The sequence below is a fragment of the Herpailurus yagouaroundi genome, unplaced genomic scaffold (genome assembly GCF_014898765.1).
Source record: "Herpailurus yagouaroundi ecotype Mexico unplaced genomic scaffold, PumYag 140, whole genome shotgun sequence".
NCBI classification, from domain to species: domain Eukaryota; kingdom Metazoa; phylum Chordata; class Mammalia; order Carnivora; family Felidae; genus Herpailurus; species Herpailurus yagouaroundi.
The window spans coordinates 52,948,869-52,972,644 of record NW_024412395.1 but is presented as its reverse complement, the minus strand read 5'-3'; the positions used below and the strand labels follow the sequence as shown (position 1 = coordinate 52,972,644).

At 37.2% G+C, this 23,776-nt stretch overlaps 1 protein-coding gene and 1 pseudogene across 5 annotated transcripts in view; both read left to right on the top strand.

The window, feature by feature from the left end:
- Positions 1–23,776, top strand: part of SLC25A12 (solute carrier family 25 member 12) — a 209,464-nt gene that overhangs the window by 123,234 nt on the left and 62,454 nt on the right. For 4 of the 5 annotated variants that reach the window (XM_040475386.1, XM_040475384.1, XM_040475383.1 and 1 more), the window contains exons 3-5: positions 4,236–4,378; positions 14,198–14,313; positions 22,438–22,577. In XM_040475386.1, coding sequence (XP_040331320.1) covers positions 4,236–4,378; positions 14,198–14,313; positions 22,438–22,577 — 399 coding nt within the window. Of the gene's footprint in view, positions 1–4,235; positions 4,379–14,197; positions 14,314–18,887; positions 18,992–22,437; positions 22,578–23,776 lie in introns of those variants that run through there. The other variant, XM_040475385.1, reaches the window with a different exon arrangement.
- On the top strand, positions 5,349–6,988 carry LOC121030194 (ubiquitin-like; annotated as a pseudogene).

The window sequence follows — 23,776 nt, the reverse complement described above, 5'->3', positions numbered from 1 at the left end:
TTTCCCCACTCCTGCCTGTTCTTAACTCTGTGGTTTTCTGATCTTGGTAAAACATGTAAGATTATGAAGGATATTGAGGAACACAGAATAGAAGAAGTAGTCAACAAGAATTGGTAGAATCCATTCACTATTAGTATTAATACCATACAGTTTATTTTTTCTTTATCCTATATTTGCATACTTATTGTTTTGAAATGTCGAAGATCATTTAGTCTTAATTTTATAGATGTGTGATATATGTAGAATCCTGGCAGGAGAATGGAGTTGTTGAGCCAGGACTTAAACTTAGGACCATTTCAGCAATGACTTTTTTTTTTTTAATTTTTTTTTTTCTCAACGTTTTTTATTTATTTTTGGGACAGAGAGAGACAGAGCATGAACGGGGGAGAGGCAGAGAGAGAGGGAGACACAGAATCGGAAACAGGCTCCAGGCTCTGAGCCATCAGCCCAGAGCCTGACGCGGGGCTCAAACTCACAGACCGCGAGATCGTGACCTGGCTGAAGTCGGACGCTTAACCGACTGCGCCACCCAGGCGCCCCTCAGCAATGACTTTTATAGAATGTAAAGTGAACATGACTTTATCTTGGGGTGATATTTGTTAGGTGCTTTTGGGTAGTACAAGTTAGTAAAAATATGTCTACCTGTGTGCAGGCTGATCAAGCATTTGCTATGATAACCTCTGTGGGGTTTTCTAGAATATGACAGAGGAAACATTTTTTATTTAATTCTCCTCTTGTTGAAAGAGCTGGTTGCTTGGTTTAGTCAGATTCACAAATGAGAACATTTGAAGTGCTTAACCAAAAAGCAAACCAACAGTCCTTTTCTGTGATCCTTCCCATCCTTGTCTTATTTCCTAGAAGCAACCACTTCTTTTTTTTTTTATGAATATAATTTATTGTCAAATTGGCTTACATACAACACCCAGTGCTCATTCCAACAAGTGCCCTCCTCAATGCCCATCATCTACTTTCACCTCTCCCCCACCCTCCCATCCACCCTCAGTTTGTTCTCTGTATTTGTGTCTCTTATGGTTCTCCTCCCTCCCTCTCTGTTTGTAACTATTTTTTTCCCATTCCCTTCCCCCATGGTCTTCTGTTAAGTTTTTCAAGATCCACATATGAGTGAAAACATGGTATCTGTCTTTCTCTGACTGACTTATTTCACTCAGCATAATACCTTCCAGTTCTACCCACGTTGCTGCAAATAGTACGATTTCATTCTTTCTCATCGCCAAGTAGTCGTCCATTGTATATATAAACCACATCTTCTTTATCCATTCATCAGTTGACGGACAATTAGGCTCTCTCCATAATTTGGCTATTGTTGAAAGCGCTGCTATAAACATTGGGGTACACATGCCCCTATGCATTAGCACTCCTGTATCCCTTGGGTAAATTCCTAGTAGTGCTATTGCTGAGTCATAGGGTAGTTCTATTTTTAATTTTTTGAGGAACTTCGACACTGTTTTCCAGAGCGGCTGTACCAGTTTGCATTCCCACCACCAGTGCAAGAGGATTCCCATTTCTCCACATCCTTGCCAGCATCGGTAGTTTCCTGAGTTTTTCATTTTAGCCACTCTGACTGGTGTGAGGTGGTATCTCAGTGTGGTTTTGATTTGTATTTCTCTGATGATGAGTGACGTTGAGCATCTTTTCATGTGTTTGTTGGCCATCTGGATGTCTTCTTTGGAAAAGTGTCTATTCATCTCTTCTGCCCATTTCTTCACTGGATTATTTGTCTTTTGGGTATTGAGTTTGATAAGTTCTTTATAGATTTTGGATACTAGACCTTTATCTGATACAGAAGCAACCACTTCTAACTCTTAACTATTTATTTGGTATTTCCCTTCATATTTCTATACTGCTATTTCTAGATATTATTGACTTTCTATGAGAGTAGTTGAGGACTTCCTTACACTACTTCCTCCTCCATTCTTCTTCCTCCATTCCTCTCAGTATGTTTATCATTGTTATTAAATTAATATTTGGTATCTATATTATTATGACCGTGAATACTGTTTATTTGAGCCAAGTCATGTATTTCCTGTTTTTATACAACAAAAATGCTTTTTTGTAATTTACTTTCTGATAGAGTTAAAAATTATCTAACTTTTCATTTACTTAGCAACTTGTGTACCTCATACAAATTCATTAATTTAACAAATATTTACTGAGTGCTGGGGCACCTGGGTGGCTCAGTCGGTTAAGCGTCTGACTCTTGATTTCGGCTCAGGTCATGAGGTCAAGCCATGGCTTGGGCTCCGTGCTGTGCGGGGAGCCTGCTTGGGATTCTCTCTTTCCTCTCTGCCTCTCTCTCTGTGTCTCTCTTTTTTTTCTCTCTCTCTCTCAAAAGAAAAAAAAAAGGTTTGCCAAGTGCCTACTGTGTGCCAAGCATTATTCTTGGTGTTTGGGATACATCAGTGACCAAACTAGACAAAGATTCCTTCCTTTGTTGGGAGATAGACAGTAAACATAATAAAGAAGTAAAATACATAGTGTGTTAGAAAGTGATAGCTGCCGAGGGGGGGGAAAGGCAATGTAAGGGGGATTGGGAATATAGGTGCAGGCATGGGTTATAATACTAAATAGGGTGGTAAGAATAGATCTCATTGAGAAGGTGACATTTGAACAAAGGTTCATACTCCTCCCCATGTTATTTTTCATTTAGCCAAATGCCTTGGATAAGCATTCCGTTTTTCCCAGTGGCTTTCCTTCCTGGAGCCCTTCGTTTGCTCCCTGCCAGGACTATGTACTCTAGAGGCCTGCAGCACAATTGTTGTCTTGGGATTTCTCTTGGCCACTTTTCTGGATTGGGTCATCTGATTTTTGTATCCCACTTGGTTCATGCCTTCATTTTGTTGGAGCAGATTCTCCTATAGCTTCCTGAGGAGGCACATGGCAAGAGAAAAAAGTATTGAGAACATGGATATCTCAAAGTACTTTTAACCTACCCTTATAATTGATTCAAAGTTTGGCTCAGTTTAGAATTCTAGGCTGCAAATCATTTATCTTAGAATTTTCAAGGCCTTACTGCATTGTCTTCAAGCTTCAGTGTTTCTGTTGAGGAAGCATTGGTGCCTGTGATTCATAATTCTCTATAAGTGACCTTTTCTCTCTCTGAAAACTTGTAGGATTTTCTCTTTATACTGGTGTTCTGTAATTTTATGATGATGGGCCATGGCCTGGTGTAGGTTTTTGTTTGTTTTACTGTGTTGTGCTTGGCACTTAGCCCTTGTATTCTTCAATTCTGGGAAATTTTCTGATGTTACTACTTTAATAGTTGACTGAAGTAGCTAAATTGATCAGCTGCAACCTGAAGAGGAGAGCTTTGGTTGTGTTTGATCATGCCATAGTGCGTAAAACCCTTAAAATAGGTCTTTATTTGACAGGCAGATTCTACTATTTTATTTTTAAAAATTAATGACCTAAAAGCAGAATATTTTTGTTTCTTTTCTCCAGCTACTGGAACGTAGAACAAATACCTGTGATGGAAGGTCTTGTGTGTTTGTCGTGCTTTTCTCATTTGTTTTATTTTTAAGGTTTGGCAGCCTGTGTTCTCCTGCTGCTCTCCACTCTTGTAGGTGGGAAGCCTCTGGGAGTCTACACGTGTCACCTTCTCACTCTCAGGTCTTAGTCACCTTAGCTGCCCTTTCACCTTTCTTCATCTTTCTCGTATTTCGTCTCTTACATATTATATGTTTAGTTGAAATAAAAGTCACATGAGACAAAATTCTCCATTTTAACCATTTAAGAGTATACCGCAGTGTTTTTTTTTAGTATATTTACAGTGTGCCGCCATTGCCACCATCTAATTCCAGGACATGGTCGCTGCCCCCAAGAAAAACCCCATATATGTTAAAGCAGTTACTCTCATTTGCCCTCCTCCCAGTTCCTGGCACCTGTGCCTCTGCTGTTTGTCACTGTGGGTTTGCCTCTTGTGGACATTTCATGTAAATGCGGTCATACGATCTGTGGCCTCTTGCCTTTGGCTTCTTTAACTTGTAATGTTTTCAAGGTTTATCCATGTTGTGGCATGTGTCAGTACTTTGCCAGTGTTCTTAAATCTGGCTCTGAGTGTTTGTTTTTCACTGTCCAGAGGAAAATGCACTATCCTGCATTTATTATCTTTATTTTGATTTTGATACTGTCCTTTATATACCTTTTCACAAAATGTTTTTGGCTACAATATGATGTTGAATAATTTTAATTTTAAGTATACATTATTTATTTTTTAGTATGCCAGTACTGAGGTTGATGGAGAGCATTACATGACCCCAGAAGACTTTGTCCAGCGCTATCTTGGACTGTATAATGATCCAAATAGTAATCCGAAGGTCGTGCAGCTCTTGGCAGGAGTAGCCGATCAAACCAAGGATGGGTAAGAACCTTTATACATTTTTTGAAAATGAATGTTCTGCAATATCTTACTAAAAAATAGGAACACCCTAAGTTTACCTATGACCACCTGGAATTTTAATATTAATAAACCATTATCTTTTCTTAGAAGTTTATAAGAAGTATTACTTGCTGCCATTATCAAGGATTGGGCAAAACTAGCATTTGTTTCTTGGTTTTTTTTTGGAAGTAAACTATATATGGAGAACCATATTTTGTATTGAATAATCTGAACAGAATGGTTTTCTTTCATTCATTCAACAAACATTGAGTACCTACTATGTTTTCTAATGTTCTAAGGACTGGAATTACATCAGCGAGTAAAGTGATAAATGCAAAAGCAATACAAAAATTTAAAAGTAAATTATAGCATGTTAGGTTAGAAGTGCTGTGAAGAAGAATGAATCAGGGAAGAACTTAGTAGTATTTATTAATTTATCTGTCTACTCATTTATTTGACAAACATTTATTGAACAACCACCATTAGCCAGGCACTGTTGAGCCTTAGTAATACAAACATAAATAAAATGGGGTTCTATAAGGGAAGGGAAGCAAAAATAATATAAAAACAGGGAGGGGGACAAAACATAAGAGACTCTTCAATATGGAGAACAAACAGAGGGTTACTAGAGGGGTTGTGAGAGGGGGTATGGGCTAAATGGGTAAGGGGCATTAAGGAACCTATCCCTGAAATCATTGTTATACTATATGCTAACTAACTTGGATACAAATTAAAAAAATAAATTTAAAAAAATGGGGTTCTTGGCCTTAAGAAGAAACTCATGGCCTAGTGAGAAGAAGGATGAGTGAACAAAGAAAAGAATACTTTGGTATAAGATGCTGTAATAGAAGTATATGAAAGATACAAAGGACACCCAAGAAGGCATAGTTAACTCTGTTTTGGGTGGTCAGGACAGCATCATAGAAGAGATACTTGAGTGAAATCTGGCAAGATGAACGGGAAGTTGCTGGTGGTTGGATAAGCTGGGAGAATTCCAGGAAAGGGAATAGCAGTGGTGTGTGTGTGTGTCTTGGGGAGTGACATTGAAGAGGTTGTGTTACATGTACCTTGGTGTGGCTGTGGTTTTGCTTTGTTACTCTTGGAATTGTGGTTGAAGTGGAACTGGGGACCGTCTGTGCTAAGCTTTGACTGTATCCTGTAGGCTGGTGACTTAGTCTTGGAGGTATTTTTAGCCTGGCAGTGTATGGGTGTGTGCAGTCACAGAAATAGCAAGGTGCATCTTACTAGAGTGTCACTTTACTCAAGGGGAAAAAGCACACCGTTTTTAAGTTAAGATCAAATATGACTGTATTATAGAACAAATGGAGTATTCTTATGAATTATAAAGAAAATTTTTTCTTGCTTTGTGAGTTCCAAGCTACATCCTCAGGCCTTCAAAGGCCCAGGTTCTTTCTCCTACCTGTAGAGGTAGTTGTGTGAAAAACTAGGCAATGAGGAGTTGTTAAAAGTTATTTTCCATAGGGTGCCTGGGTGGCTCAGTTGGTGATCCCAGGGTTGTGGGATCGAGCCCTGCAACAGGCTCCATGCTGGGTGTGGAGCCTGCTTGGGATTCTCTCTCCCTCTGCGCCTCTCCCCGACTCATGCTCCCTCTCTCTAAAATTAAAAAAAAAAAAAAAAAAAGATACTACTGCAGATATGATGAGATTTTTTAAAAATGGTAGGTTGAAATAGGGCAAGATTTGCATGCAATGAAATTCGTTTAGGAGACTATTATAAACCAGAGACTATATTGTAAACTAGGAGACTATAGTTAAACTAGAAATGTTGATATCTAAGTTCTTTGAACCTAGGGTTAGTATTCATATTTTCCCACAAAATCTAGTATAGTGCATGAAATTTGTATATTTTATATCTTAGATAAAGATTTTATGTAATTTGTCAGTGGTAGATGTTGGGGAACTTGCATACATTTTGTGATTAGTCTTTTAAAAAGTCAAATCAGGGGTGCCCAGATGGCTCAGTCGGTTAAGCATCTGACTTTGGCTCAGGTCACCATCTCACGGTTTGTGAGTTGGAGCCCCATGTCAGGCTCTCTGCTGTCAGTGCAGAGCCTGCTTTGGATCCCCTGTCCCCTTCCCTTTCTGCCCCTTCCCCGATTGTGCGCGTGCACACTCTCTCAAAATAAATAAACTTAAAAAAAAAAAAGTCACAACTAGGTTCCCAACGGTTTGGTGGCAGCGTTGCAGACGCAGATCTTTGTGGAGACCCTGATGGGCAAGACCATCTCCCTCGAGGTTGAGCCCAGTGACACTAGTGGGAATGTCAAAGCCAAAGTCCAAGCCAAGGAGGGCATCTCGCCTGACCAGCAGCGTCTCATTTTTGCTGGCAAACAGCTGGAAGATGACTGCACTTCGTTAGACTACAATACCCGGAAAGAGTCCACCCTATACTTGGTGCTTTGCCTGCGGGTGGCGTCATTGAGCCTTCCCTCTGCCAGCTGGCCCAGAAATACAACTGCGACAGGATGATCTGCCACAAGTGTTGCACCCCTGTGCAGTTAACTGCCGCAAGAAGTGTGGCCACACCAACAACCCACGCCCCAAGAAGGTCAAATAAGGCCTGTCTACCGGCTCTTCCTTTACTCGCAGGGATGCCTTCTGCCCAAGACCCAGGGCCCTGGGACTTCAATAAAGTGTCCCTTTCATTGAAAAAAAAAAAGTGAAATCAGCTGATAAGCTATGATAAACCACTTAGTCATTGGATTTCTTAACAGTGATTAGACAGTAATGCATATGAAAATTATTTTTAATCAGAATTCGTTCTTCAAAATTATTAAAGGTAACATATATATTTAGCTCTTTTAAAAACTAGGATGGTATTTATTGTCATTAATTTGGCCTGAGACCTGCTTTCAGAGTACCCAGATCTTCTCAGATGCTTCTTTTGTGACCATTTTTGCTCATCTGTCTCAGTAAGTGTGTTTGTTTTGAAGCTTCATGTGGTTCTCCCAGACTCCGTTGCATTGTTGATGTGGTTGAATGGAATCAAGGGTTTAAGTTGCCAGAGTAGAATAGATCAAAGATGGGTTTTGGGTAGGAAAGTATCTGATAATGTTAATAGTGTTCACTTAAAGACAAATCTATTTCTCTTTGTAAAAGGTAAATCTTTCTATTTCAGATTTTAAAAACTTCTTAAGCTTCCTTTTTCCTCTCTTTGGAATTAGATTGGGTTCTGTAGGAAATCTGATTCAAAGAGCTAGATCACATAGGGTACCTGCATGGTTCAGTTGGTTAAACATCTGTCCACCCATCGGACTCTTTATTTCGTTTCAGGTCATGACCTCACAGTTTGATTCCTGAGATGGAGCCCCGAATTGGGCTCTGTGCTGACAGCCTGGGGCCTGCTTGGATTTCTCTCTCTCCTCTTTCTCTGCCCCTCCCCACACTTGCACGCTCGCTGTCTCTGAAAATAAATAAACATTAAAAAAAACAGATCATAAAAATTATCAGTGAGTTTATGAAACATATAGGTAATTTCCAAAAGCAGAGAAAGGTGGAATTTCTAGAAACACAGCAATTCTTAACCTCTTATTCATGGATAGTCTTCAGGGGTTCCTGAAGTTGCTGAAATATCATGCAAAATGAGGGAATTTGTATATGCGTTTTTCTCGGGAGAAATCCCAGGTTTTCAGAAGGACCTGTGACTTCAAAAAAGGTTAAGTATCATTGCTGAAGTTTCTTTAATACTTGCAATTGAAGATGGAGTGCCTGGGTGGCTCGCTTGGTTAAGTGTCTGACTCTTGATATTGGCTCGGGTCATGATCTCACCATTGTGAGATCGAGCCCTGCACTGGGCTCTGTGCTGAGCGTCGAACCTGCTTAGGATTCTCTCTCTCCCTCTCTCTCTGCTCCTCCCCTGCTCTCTGTCTCTCTCTCTCTCTCAAAAAAAAATAAAAAAAACCTTTAAAAAAATACTTGTAATTCAAGAAAATGAAAGGTTTTTTAAATTTTTTTTTAAATTTTTTTTAATGTTTATTTATTTTTGAGACAGAGAGAGACAGAGCATGAATGGGGTAGGGTCAGAGAGAGAGGGAGACACAGAATCCGAAGCAGGCTCCAGACTCCTAGCTGTCAGCACAGAGCCCGACACGGGGCTCGAACCCATGGACCATGAGATCATGACCTGAGCCGAAGTCGGACGCCCAACCGACTGAGCCACCCAGGCGCCCCAAGAAAATGAAAGGTTTTGATGATGTTTAACTTATTCCAAGTAGTCACTCTTGTTCATTTAACATTTAAGGAAAATGAGGCTTAGAGAGATTGATTTGCCCAATAACACAAAATTCTCTTAATTTTTAGTCCATTTTCCTTCTTTAATCATTTTTTTAAAAAATGATGTTCTCTTTCTTCCCCACTTTCTGTTTCCCACTCCTTTACCAAGGACAGTGATCAAAGATTAGAATAGTGTATGTAGTTGGTACATTTTTTTTATAGCCCCAAGAGGTATTCCTTGGTTCTGTTGTAGTTTTTTTTTTTTTTTTTTGATGAGAGTCTTATAATTTGAAGTAGCATCACATAGGTTGTTTATAATTATCAAAACCAAATCTTAATAGCACTAGTATACAGAGGTCTAAGGGATTTAATTAAGTATGTGGGAAAAGCAGGTTTGAGAGAGGTCAATACCATACCTTTTTGTACCCTAGACCGCCTCACCCTCTGCTGCATGTTTTCTTAGCATGTAAACCACCCCCTTTCTCCTCTTCCGCATTCCTTTTCCTCCAATAGATAGTAAAATAAGCAGGAGTGTTTTGATATAGGTGTTTGTTGTGCAGAACCATGTAGAAGCAACATCGTATGGTATAAATAGCATGATGGGTTGTCTAAAGTAAAAGTCATTAGTCAAATGTTATTTGTGAAATTGTGGCTTAAACTTTGAAATTGTGCTTTTATAATGAAAGGCAAAATGATTTTATGCATTAAATGAAGATTTCAGGAACTATTCTTGTGTGATATAATCTAAAGTGTTTAGACAGTTGCTTGTTTGAAGCTGTAACTTCTAGAATTATAGTTTCTATATTTAGCTCTGGCCAGAATTTCATCTGGAAGCTCTAGTCTATAATGTGTAAAACTATTACTTTTCTCTTTTAGTTTTTCATAACTGCTTTCCTTTACTCTTCTACATGTATATAAAAAAAACATTATGATGCATGTAGAAAAACCTTTTATGCAAAAATCTTGATGGTTTTAAAAATTGCAAAATTAACATATTAATATTTTGAAATTTTATTAGTTTCCATTCAGTAAATTTAAAAGGAACTTTGTAGAAAAATTTTAAAACATCCAATTCATAAAATCCATTATTTCAAAAAAATTTTTTTTGTTTATTTATTTTTGAGAGAGAGAGAGACAGAATGTGAGCAGGGGAGGGGCAGAGAGAGAGGGAGACACAGAATCCGAAGCAGGCTCCGGGCTCTGAGCTATCAGCACAGAGCCCGACGCGGGGCTCGAACCCACAAATGGCGAGATCCTGACCTGAGCCGAAGTTGGACGCCCAACCGACTGAGCCACCCAGGCTCCCGTAAAATCCATTATTTCAGAGTATAAAATGAATACCTGTTCTTTGTAAAAAGTCAAGCAGCAGGTATGGTAAAAAGTGAAGGTGCCACCCCATCCTTATTGAAAGAAAATAATTTATTAAACTATGAACTAAGCAGTGGTTTCTTCACTCCAGTTAGCGTCTTGTGGTTTGCATTGGCGCTGCTTAAGTCTTGATCAAGGCCTTCTAACAATAGAGGAATTCATAGCAGGATAAAGGAAAAAGAGCCTTAAAAATTATTCCAGAACATGTTTGCTTTATGTTAGCAGATAAACAGGCCATTTCTTGCTTTATGAAAAGTATTGTTCCACTGTCATGTGGTATAAAAGGCCTATGGGCTAAAGATAGATAGGGAGGGAGCATATCAGAGAGACAAAATGGTCCATTACCCTCACCTCCTACTTCTTCCCAGTATTTTATTATGAAAATTCAAACATTCAGGAAGGTTGAAGGTATTTTACAGTGTATACTTAACATACCCATCATATTCTACCATTAACATTTTTCTATGCTTCGTTTTTCATATATCTATCTTTACATCAATCCATCTTGTTTTTTCACACATTTCAAAGTAAATTGTGAACACTGATACTTTTCTTACACATTTCAGCATGCATATTATTAACTGGATTTCAGTATTTGTTTTGAGTGTTTTCTTTATATGTAAAATTTACCCACAGTGACAAATACAAAACTTAAAGGTGCATTTGCTGAGTTCTAATAAATGCCTATACTCCTATACTTGGGTAATCTCAGGTGACTTTTTACCGTATTAAAATATATATAATACAATTTATCATTTTAACCATTTTTAATATATATTTCAGTGGCATTAAGTATATTCATATTGTTGTACCACCATCACTACTATCCATTCTACCTTTTTTTTTTCATCTTCTCATACTGAAACTCTGTACCCATGAAACAGTGAGTTCCTGTTTTGTCCCGATACTCAGCCTCTAGTAATCACTATTGTACTTTCTGTTTCTAATGTGTTTGACTATGTTAGATACTTCATGTAAGTGGAATAATGTATTATTTGTCCTTTCGTGTTTGATTTCACTTAGCCTGTTGTTTTCAAGATTCACCCATGCTACAGCTTGTGTCAGAATTTCGTTCCTATTTAAGGCCGATTAATATGAAGTGACTTTATTTTTAAGTTGCTGATGCCTTTGTGTTTCTTAATTGATCTTTCTTCAAATAAATCACTCTGTGTAACAAAGGTAAGTGAGTATTGAGGATTGGTTGAGGATTCCCCCAATATCTTCTTTTTTAATTGTTTTTTTAATGTTTTATTTATTTTTGAGAGAAAGAACATGAGCAGGGGCAGGGCAGAGAGAGAGAGAGGGACAGAGGATCCAAAGCAGGGTCTGTGCTGACAGCAGAGAGCCCGACATGGGGCTCGAGCTCACGGGGATGGTCGCCAGGGGCAGGTGTAGATAACTGATGGGCCCTGCTGTCCCTGAAGAGGTAGCTTCCACTTTGGCTCCAGGAGACTGGTGGAATGAAAAGTATTGGGACCAGAAACTGGTTGCCCTTGCTCACAATTTAACAAGGGAAACCAGAAAGCTGGATATTTGTGTGAAATATTTATAATTTCCTAATGTTGGCAACTAATGTAACTAAAAATATTATTCTTTGCATGGCCAAAGAAAACATGTGTGGGCCAAATTTACTCTGCCAGCCGACCATTTATGACCTTTGCTAGTTAAGGAAAAAGTCTTACCTTTTCTCATAGAGAGAAGTTTTACTACTGAGTATGAAATGTATTTTAAAGCTACATATTCTGTATTTTAGGGTAATTGTATTTTTGATGTCAGATTCCTGAGACTATTTTGGAAAAACCATGATGTTACAGGTTTTTTTTTAAATTTTTAATTCATAATCAGCCTAATTACTTTGTAGTTTTTAAATTACTCTTATAATCAAAAGAATAATGCTAATTCTTCATGATAAAAATTTCAAACATAGAATTACATAATGTAGAAAATGAAGGCCTTCTCTAAGTCATCCCTATATCATTACTGTATTTGTTATATATTCTTTTTTTTTTTTTTTTAAGTTTATTTATAATCTCTACACCCAACATGGAGCTTGAACTCACAACCCTGAGATCAGGAGACACATGCTGTACCGACTGAGCCAGAGCCAGGCAACCCTTGTGTTATACATTGTTATTAAAACCTCATAGGACTCAGTGCTTTTTAGGAGTGTGTAGATGATGCTACCTGATATGTTATAACTTCATTTGTTTTTACTACCTGAAAATTTGTGTAATGATAACCACGCTTTTGTGTTTTTAGTAGTATACCAATGCATAAAATGTATTATGAAAGGTGACCTGATAAACAGTTTATTGGGTTGTTCTTCCCAGGATTCATTAGGCACTTAAGCTCCTAATTCCACCAAAGAGTCTTCAGCAGGGGCACAGTGAAGGCATAGTCTTTAGTGCCCTGAATAATACCACCACAAAGCCTTTCCCTCAATAAAGGGAAAAGGCATAGTATGCACCATTGCTTTGGATATAATGTAATTTGTGTAACTTAAACATAATTCAGAGTGTTACAAGTAATGGAAAAGGAAACTACAAATGTAAAATATGTCTTAGATGAATGGAGACATAAAATGAAATGTAAAATGCAGTCATTTTCCTAAATCTGTGTTGAGAAATATAGCTCTCTGTAAAGCCATATATTCCTGGGGAACCTGGGTGGTTCAGTCAGTTAAGCGTCTAACTTCGGCTCAGGTCATGATCTCACAGTTCATGGTTTTGAGCCCCACTTTGGACTCTCCACTGACAGTGCAGAGCCTACTTTGAATCCTCTCTCTCTGTGCCTCCCCGCTTACTCAGTCTCTCTCAAAAATAAACAAATAAATAAATAAAAGCCGTATATTATAAATTGAGTTCATTCAAGAATATTTACAAGTTCTTACCTGAATCAAACTTGTGCTCTGTGACAAGCCTATCTTCTCGCAGGAAATCAGGCTTTAAACAATGAATTACATAACTATTTTATTTTATTTATTTATTATTTAAAAAAAATTTTTTTTTATTCGACGTTTGTTTATTTTTGAGACATAGAGAGACAGAGCATGAACGGGGGAGGGGCAGAGAGAGAGGGAGACACAGAATCGGAAACAGGCTCCAGGCTCTGAGCCGTCAGCACAGAGCCCGACGCGGGGCTCGAACTCACGGACCGCGAGATCATGACCTGAGCCGAAGTCGGCCGCCCAACCGACTGAGCCACCCAGGCGCCCCACATAACTATTTTAATAAAAATTTTGCAAGGGGCACTAAAAAGGTACAGTGTGCTGCCGTAAGGCTGTAAAGGGTAAGTGAAATCATCTTGAGACTGTGAGATGGTTGGTTGTCTTGAGGAAATTATATTTGATCTGGGCTATGTAAGGATGGGTACAAATTAAATGGGCAGAAGTTTGGAGATGGTGGGATCATTCCAAGGAAAGTGAAATGTTGTGTGATGGTCCTGGGTGGAAGGAGCAGGGATTGAAAAAGAGTGGGTTGGAGTGCAGAGAACAAAGGGGAGGCATACAGAGATCAGATCCTGAGGGGCAAGAAGCCACGTTAAGATTAGGTCTATTCCTTTTGATAGGGTGACTATAAATGTATTGTCCAAACCAGGCCATTTGAGAATAAAAGGCAGCACCATTACTAATATGAATAAGTAAATAAATAACTACATGTATTTATATATTTATAAAAAACCAGATTTTTATAATGCTGTTACTTGGATATTAGTCACTTACCAATGGCAGCAACATGGTGTGGGATGTTTGCAGCAAGCTTGCTATGGAAGATGACTCTAAACTATATACTAGCATATGCCAACTGTATAAGATCATTGAAGGCAATTTTAGTGTAATTTTGGCCACTGGCTGATTTCACAACCCTGAGTATTCTAGGACTCCATGTGCTTTAGTTTCCCTCCTTTTGTTTTGAATCTTCCTTTAAAAAATGTATTATTGACATTTCAAGCCTATAAAACACAGACTAGTGTAGCAAATTCAATATCCTCATCACCAAGTTTGGGTAATTATTAAAATAATTATTAAATTTGTTTTATTTATATTTTTCATCTCCTGGATTATTTTGAAGCAAATTCCAGATGACTTCCCTTTACCAATTGTGTGGTTACCCTGAGCTATAGTTCATACAGTAAAGACAGGTTAAATGCCTGATATTTTCCCTTTCTTTACCAGCCAATAACATGTTATATTTTGTTGCAGATTGATCTCCTATCAAGAATTCTTGGCATTTGAATCTGTTTTGTGTGCTCCAGATTCTATGTTCATAGTGGCTTTCCAGTTGTTTGACAAGAGTGGAAATGGAGAGGTGACATTTGGTAAGGAAAAAAAAAGATTATAAGGGATAAGTGAAGTTAGTGAAGCTGGTCCAGTCTTTAATTGCTAAATCTAGTAAATGCATATAAATTGCTGATTATCTAGGAGCTAGTTAATAAGTGAAGTATTGATTTCCTCAAAGAATTTACACAGATACAATTAAAATGGTGTATTTTCTTTAAAGCATTAGACAATTGCAAAAAATTAAGGAATCTTTGCTCATTGAGTCATTTATTGACACTTTTACATTCCAAAAATATGTGGTGTAAACTTTTCTTGCTCTGGGCTAGCCTGAGCAAAATTCTTTATGAAACAGACGAGGAACAACATGGAATAATCATATCATTCTTGAAGGGATTTTTGGGTAGAGAGTGCATAGCTCCTCAGTAGCAGTTTGGAAAAGTGCTACGATGTAACACCAAGAATGGAACTGAAGGAGGGAGTTAAGAATAGTTAGCATTCTCTGAATCACCATTGTAGATTTTTGATTTTAGGAAACAAGCCTAGAACATTGAAACTAACATTTGTGTTAAATATAGAAATTGATATAAATCCTTTGCTAGTCATATAATCTAGCACAAGATCAGTGTTTGACAAGCATATAAACTAGAATTTCTGTTTGTAGCCATGTATGTTTTAGTTTTTAAAGACGCTTATTTGCAGAAGCTAGTTTATGTTTACCATATCTGCTAATTTTTCCTGCAACAGGTTTTTCAATAAAAACAATGCAGTGTTTTCAAGGACCTTGAATCCTCTTCTTCTTAAAAAAATATATATTTTTATTGTGATAAAAGAACACATAAAATCTTAACCATTTTTCAGTGTACAGTTCAGTAGCATTGAGTATATTCACATAGTCGTGAAACAGATTTCCAGAACTTTTTTATCTTGTAAAGCTGAACTTGAGCCCCTTTAATAGGGTGAATTTGCATCAATATGTTGTAGAGAGACTCTTGAAAATCAGGCTTTCCCTGAGCTAAATATTTATTCACCACAGAATTTGTCTTATAAAAAAAATCCTTCAGTTACACCCAAAGGAGGAAGTATCACTGCCATGAAAAGAATGGTGAGAAAATACAGGTATTAGAAGGACCAGTGGTGCTCTTTAATGCTTTTAGTGGGCACATTTTCTAGCTTGGCATTGACTGTTTCCTTTTGTCCATTGACCCAGTTGTTGTCTGTGTAAGATTTCCCCAAAGAATTACCTATGCAGAACTCCTTAGGTTTCTGTATCCATGTTGGCATACTCCTGCTTTGGAGCAAGCTCTGGCCATTCTGCCTCGTAAAGAAGGTTGATTTTTCCCAGAAGCACCCAAATTCTGTAGTTTAAAATATAAAACCTTATCATCTCATCACTCAGCATTAACCCCAGACCACTAATAATGCTGCATTTTCTGTTTTCAATAGGTATCACACATTCTCACATGTCTCACTTCCAAATGTGCAGCAATACTTGGGAAATACTTCCATACAAATATCTGTGTTAGTGATGGTAGACCTATGCTTCTATCATGTATCCATTGTTTTAAGAATTAGATTTCCCAAAACCAAATTGTGGGGACTTTTGTCCTTCCTACCTTGGTATCATGGTTCTTTGTGTCATCTCCATTTGATGCTTTTCCCAATTTCTATTTTAAAAAACAAGTCACTCAAGTCAGTTCATCCAGTTGACTAACAATAAAGACCCATGCCAGTGTTGATTAGTAGATTAAAATGGGTATAAGAAGCAGTTGAGTGGTTTATGAACACACTTATTTCATGCAAATGAGAGCTTGTAGTTATTAGATCCCAACTTTAGCATTTTAAAGATCTTTTGTTTTTCTCCCAGACTATGATTCATGAGTTAGAATTTTAAGAAAATATAATTAGGATTAGAAGCAAAACAAACCAGTTTTAGTTGTTATAGCTCCTGATATGACCTGAAAAATAAACATATGAACCCTCCAAAATCCTGCTTTCATTCTTCTGCTTCATAATGTAGAGATAGGAAGCTTCCTATGGAATGAGGTACTGCTGAATGCCCTTTCAACATTGTTCTTGGAGCCCCTGGCCAGTTGGGTGGTTGTCTTGATGATGGTCATCTGTTTCTTGGGGACCTTGACCATTTTCCCTTCCTGTCTTGCCTCCCTGGTTTTGAGGATTCATTTTAGACAAATTTTCTTAAATAAAAATCATAATGAATGAGAGAAAGTTTAATTTTCTATTATTAAGGAAAGAGGAAAAGCATTGAAACTTACAAATGCCATTTAACAAGATTTCTAAGGCCTACTCATTACAGGCTGTTTTCAAGACTACAGAATTTCAGCATAAGGAACTAATTAACTTGGAGTTTATTTTTATAGGATTTTGGATCTATGTTAAAGGTCAGTTTTCATGTTTGTATCCACTTAATAAAATGAATTGTGCTTATTTATTTATAGATATATGTTTAGGTAAAAGGAAATTATAGATCCATTCTAACTGTAAATCCTTTTCACCAAATGGCCTTATATTTTCTAGTTTAGAATTTATTTAAAGTACAATTTTCTCTTGTGCACACCAGGAGAGAAAGGTGGGAGAGAATATTGGATGCCAGGTGTAATGGAGTGGGGAGGGGGGGGAACTGTTATGCCATTGGTATCTCGTGGACTATGATGATGATGTTATTATCTGTGTATTTGTATATATTGTTCTCATCTATGCTTTTGTTTTTTTAGATACGCTTTTTAATACACATCAGATTAGATACTTAAGTTGTGTACATTTTTGCAAGTATTTATGTAAATAGGAATATCGAACAACATTTACTTGAGTGCTGGACAAGTTTTTTGTTTCTGTTTTTTAATTGTTAGAGATGCCTCTACTTTGGGGGAGAAGACTTACATTGAGACCTCGGTAATCCATTTCAGAATGTGCAAGCAAGCGCAGGAGAGGGTTCTGGAGTTTTTAAAAGAGTGAATAAAACCATAGTTGTTTCCTCTTTGATGTTCTTTTAATAAAATTTCTAATGCATGCTGTGGATAATTACTTAATGGCTTATATATCTGTTACTGCCACTGTTGAGCCTTGTGGAGGCCGTTGCATGATTGGTGTGTGCTAGATACAGTCTAAACTTGCCTTGGTCTCACTACTAGCCTCTAGTGTACTGGGTATTCTGCTTGATAGAATTAGATTGAGGTAACCTAGATAACCAGTTATACTACATTGTGTTGTCAGTAGCTGCCTTGCATTTGTCCCACATTTAAAAAATAAAAGCCCATTGCGTTAACAAAGATGTAATCCTTCTAAAAAAATGAAACCCCAACTCCTGTCTATTAACTAATAAATGAATATAAGATATGTTGTACAGTCTAAGTTTTTTATTAAAATCTCATCAGCATTGTGTTCCAAAGCGCTTGCCTAGGAATGGGACCTCTCCAAAGTGATTTTTTTCAAGGGCACATCTTTATCACCTCACTGTAGAACCCTGAAAAAGCAGGGATTCCTTTTGATTTGGTACTGTTTTTGATTGTCATTAAATACAGCAAATAGAAATGGGTTCCATTTGTGCCTTTAAAATAGACTCTTTTTCCCTGAAGGGAAGAATAGATTGGGGTGGCTTAGGCATAACCACCGCTGTTTTTAAAAGGTTCGGGAGATGGAAGTCTAGATGTGAAAAATTATCCTCTCCCAGTGGGAACAAAGCTGTAGACATGGAATACTATGAAAATCTAATGGTAACCAATACCTAATTTGGTCTAGTAAGAATTAGAGCTTCACCTGGGTGTTCAAAATAAATCAGTAAGAATTTTGAGACCGCTTTCAGATATTGCAGAAAAAAATCCTGTTAATACTGAAGGCTACTAGAGTAGCTTAGAGTTTAAGGTTAAAAAAAAAAGGTCATAGTGTTATTAGTTTTTATGCATTTGGTGATAGACTGGTGAAGCATCTAGTTTCTATAGTAATAGATGCTCTTTAAATGTAAAGTCATCCTTCCTGAGAAACGGACCTTCACATATATTTGGCAGCAGGACTACTCTGTTGACTAATTGTATGGTAGTCCCTTCTGGAGGTAGGTAAAGGATTAATAGAAATACTTTTGCTTAGAGAAACAGAGGAAGTCACCTAGGAAATTAATGACCCAACTGGAAGTAGAACCTAGTAGTCTGGGACTGAGTCTACATGCTATTTTGGTTGGGACTTCCTCTACCAAGTTCCTGTTGTTGAACATTCTGTTGTTGTTGTTTGTTTTCCTTTGTTTTCTTTTTTGGTCTCTTAGTTGTTCCTCTTCTTTCTCCCCAAGTTTTCCTTCACTGAAAAACTCTTTACTTCCACAAGTCTCGCCATTGTTTTTGTTCAGTTATACACAAGGAATTCACTGTTTTGGTGGGAGTCCTTCTAAAAGCCTCTCTGACTTCACTTTAAGAACTATGCAGATGAAACTGAGCTATTGAGGACTCCCCCGCCCCCACCCCCACTGACAATAAAAATGTTTGGTCTCAAGCCTCTTAAGTTGGAAGCAGTGGCTCCTGCTGGGCTGGAATCCTTGGAATCAGGATGTCGTTGGGCTGATGGTAGGTGGGCTGTGTCACAGGGCTGATGGCTTGTATACCTACAGGAGGAGTTCTCTGGCCACACCGTTGGTACAGCAGCTCCTTCCAGGCTCATTCATGGAACAGGCATGGCGGCAGTCTTGGAGAAGAGTGCCAGCCCCGGTCAGAGGTAATTTTGTACTGAAGAAAGGTGAACAAGACCAGTAGGAAGCTCCCATAAGGACCAGGGGAGGGATGAGGGTGGATGAGATGGGGAGACACATTGTGGGCTGTTGGGGAAATTAAAACCTCTGTTAAGACATATTTACATAATATATATGCTTCAATGTGTAATTCATCTAGTCCAATCATCATAAGTGACTGATACAGCTGAACTGACTAATGTTATACGTCTGTGAACATTTTTACTTAATCACAGTTGTCACCATTACCTGCCCTCCTGACAAATCATACTCCTTTCCTTTGAGCAAAGAGAACATAATGACAGGCTACTTTTGTATCTGGCCCCAACTCCCTTTTCAAGAGGAATTATAAACCATCTCTTTCATAAGCCCATGCTCTGCAGGAAGTGAAAAAGTGGTCTATTGTTTTCTATATGTCAGAAAACGAATGGATTCCTATATCCCATAGCAATACCAACCTAGTATAAAACAGTAGATCATGATCTTGCTGCCAATAAGATGTGACTGTCATAGCCCTTTCATCCAGGCCAGAACTATGGCCACTGAAATAATACTCCAAGGAATGCTATTTAGAGCTAAAGACCCTTGTTTGCCACTGGAAAGACGGGATTCTCTGTGGGTGCGGTGGGGGTGGGGGGAGGACTTGCTATGCATTTTCAGTTAGATGTATTGGGAATATTTGAGATTATTGGGGTTCCCTTTTATGTCATGCAGAACCGGATAAAACTGGATAAGGAGAGCATCACATGTTTGAGCTGTTGCCTCACACAAGTAGAAGCTCTCCAGTTCTGGAGCTTTTGTATAACTTTTTTTTTTTTGGATAAGCACATCCTGGTAAAGTGGTAATTATGAATTGGATTTTAAAATAATAGTTGTACTAATTATTTTTATAAGCTTCCTGAATTAGCCTTAGGCAGTTGGTAGTAAAATAATAACAGAAGGGAAGTGGGACACAGCAAGAGGTGCCAAAGTAGGTTTGAAATTTTGTTAGTCCTAGTAACTATAGTTGTAGCCTGTGACATAGTCAAAATAATTAAAAGTGTCTGGGGGGTGGTAAATAAAACAGCACATATTAATGCTCATAATAAAATCATGTCCAAAGCTATCAATGACCACTTTGGGAGAAGTAGGAAATGTTGAAACAAATAGTCATGGAAAATGACACTTCAATATTTGGGAAGATTACTATGAGTAATTTAAGCTATCATTTTAATTGTTTCAAAGATATTCCAAGATCTTAGCTAGAGGTTGGTAGGAAGTTTACAAAATAGGATTTTAGTTAAAGTTTTTATTATGGAACTTTTTCTGAATGTAAATTCAACATTATAACTTCGGTTTATCCTTTTTGTGATAGTAGAAAACAATTTTCATAATTAAGTAAATTTTCATAGTTTGAAAGCTTTTGAATCTTTGATTGTATTTGATTAATTTCACAGTAATATTCTAATATTTTCTGATCATGTAAAGGGAATTCAGTTTTATTCCACCATTGTTTAAAACTTAATCTAGGTAGCAGTATGTACATTTCTTGTCAAATAGTTGAGTTTTAGGATTTGTGACCTTTAAAATAAAGGTTATAAAAAATGTATTCCCTTTCATAATCTTAGTATTTAAATTAAATATATGTAGTAGTTTAAGTTATTCTATTCTGCTTTCCCTTAATTTCTTTGTGTCTTATTAGTTTAACACTATTTGTTGGATCTTAAAAATAAGAAATCAAAGTAATTAATTTGGGAATAAAGCAGCTAATTATTTAAAAAAAGATCCTAAAAAAATCTTTGCTGATCTCTCTTAATATATTTAGCTCTATTTTTGGTAACCCTTATTATTTTAATTATCTTATAAACTTTGACATATTTTACAACTGTTGATATTCCACATAGATTTGAGGGTAAACTTTTATATTGGTTAAAAGCCAAGATCTATCCCATGAATTGCTACTGAGTTTTTGTTTTTTTTGTTTTTGTTTGTTTGTTTTTGCTTTTAGAAACAAAACCCCATATATTTAATTTGTGTTTATGGAAGGTGAAAATATTTTAATGTGGTTTGAAAATTATGATATAGTATTGCTAGTTAGGCAAGAAATAAATGCTATATTCCATTTGAAAGAAAAGATGAGAATCCCATCTCCCCAGTGACATCCAATGCCTTCTTCCAACTTACTGATAGTAGTGACCTATTCGGAGCTGTTATATTGAGTCCAGACTGGTAGGATTTCCAGTTCAGGATTCTTACACTGTCTTCCACCTCCCCCTCCCTACCCCAGTAATGCTTTTATCAAGACAAAAATGGTATATAAAACTAAAGGGAATCCATTAAACCATTTACAATATGAGATCAGTATCTTATTCAAAGAATTTACAGAAATTAGAGAAAGTAGCATAGTTGGAGATTATAAAACATTAAACTTGTATTTGCTAATTAGTAAAATTGTAGCTATGGATGGTAAAATGCTTCCACTAATTGGCTTACATTTGAAAATAATTTTGTTCTTAAGACATCAATAAAACAGGCTTCCTGCTTTCTTAACTTTGTTAATGACTTTTTTTTTTTTTTTGGCATGAGCTTCTAAATTAGGCTATCCAGTCTATGCTTGTTAAAGTACCAGTCATTTGTGAATTGACTTTTATAGTAAGTGTAGAACTGTGTAAGAAAGTGACTGACATTGTTAGTGCATGAAGACCAGCTGTCAGAGGGTTTTGGTTGTATATTTACACAGTGTGACTGGTTCCTATCTTAAAGTTAGTGTACTGTGTTTAGTCCTTCTTTATTTAAAAGTGAATCACTAATTTCACTTATCTTAAAATATTTTAATAGTTGAGACTAATAATCATGCTTTTTATGGGGATTTTGTAGCTTTGTGTCAAGACCATATTTTTGACAATATCAGAAGCTTTTAATAAGGTGCTTGCTGCTGAGCTAATGATACGCTTTTGGTAGTATTTCTTATACCTATCTTCAATAGACAGATTCAGGCTAGTGTGAATGTAATAATCAAGCCTCAATCAAACCATACTTAGTATGACAAATATTGCATTATACTGTAATTTAGGTATTCATGCTTCTGATAAAGGGCTTAATTCGACTCCTTGAGGAACCGGGAAAACACTATTGATTTTATACAGGAATGCAAAGTAGCTGCCATTTATAGTGCAAGATATAAATCACTTCCTAATTAAAATTAAATCAAGAGAAATTAAGAATCTCATGGCCTTATATGTAATGGTACACAATCTTAAGTGTAAAATTATATTTTGTATCAATTGTGTTCCTGTGCATGGGTTTCTGGGCACGAAAAATTTTGCAGCTAATCTTAATAGAAGCAGATAATATTGACTTGAAATTTCTCTTAATTTCTTTCTGTAGGAACATTGCAGTGGACTAAACTACTTATTCCAGATATAATTTGTTTATTTTTGTCTTCCCTTTTAAGAAAATGTCAAAGAAATTTTTGGACAGACTATTATTCATCACCATATCCCTTTTAACTGGGACTGTGAATTTATCCGACTGCATTTTGGGCATAATCGGAAGAAGCATCTTAACTACACAGAATTCACACAGTTTCTCCAGGTGAGCCTAGTTTTCATAACTGATGTAAATATATACCATTTCTTCTCCACTTCCCTTTTAGTTTTAAGTTTGTTACCAAAAATAGCAATTCCCTGTGGCATTACACCCCCATTTCTTATTTCCCACTTCCAGAGGCAACTTTTAAGCACTCTTAAACTTGTTTCTTTTCAGCAATCACTTTCATAGCTCACCACAAGTATAGCTGCCATCTGTTACCGTCCAGTGCTATTACAGTACCATTCATTATATTACCCACACTGTACCTCTCATCTCTGACTTACGCTGTAACTGGACGCCCGTACACCCCACTCTCCTCCATTCATTTTGCCCATCCCCCCACACACTTCCCCTCTGGCAGCCACCAGTTCTCTGTATTTATGGGTCTGTTTCAGCTTTGTTTTACTTTTTAGATTCCACATGTAAGTGAAATCATATGGTATTTGTCTTCTTTGTCTTTGATTTACTTCATTTAGCATAATACCCTCTAGGTCTATCACTGTTGCTGCAAATGGTAAGATCTCATTCCCTTTTTTTTTATGGCTGAGTAATATTCCATTGTATGTATATACCACATCTTCTTTATCTGTTCATCTATCGATGAATACCTGGGTTGCTTCCAGATGTCTTGGCTATTGTTAATAATGCTGCAATAGGGGCACCTCAGTAGCTCAGTTGGTTAAGTGTGGGACTCTTTATTTCTGCTCAGGTCGTGATCTCACGGTTCATGGGTTAGAGTCCCAAGCTGGGCTCCATGCTGACTGCGTGGAGCCTGCTTGGGATTCTCTCTCTCCCCGTCTCTCTGCCCCTCCCCCGCTTGTGTGAGCATTCTGTCTCTCAAATAAATAAAAACTTTTTATAAAATGCTGCAATAAACATAAGGATGCTTATATCTTTTCAAATTATTGTTCATTTTCTTTGGGTAAATACCCAGTAGTGGAATTATTGGATTGGATGGTGTTTCTATGTTTAATTATTTGGAGGAAACTCCATACTGTTTTCTGAGAGGTTGCACCAGTTTACATTCCCACCAACAGTGCATGAGGGTTCCGTTTTCTCCACATCCTCAACAACACTTGTTATTTCTTATGTTTTTAATACTAATCATTCTGACAGATGTGAGGTGATATTGTGGTTTTGATTTGCATTTCCTTGATGATTAGTGATGGTGAACATCTTGTCACGTGTCTGTTGGCTATCTG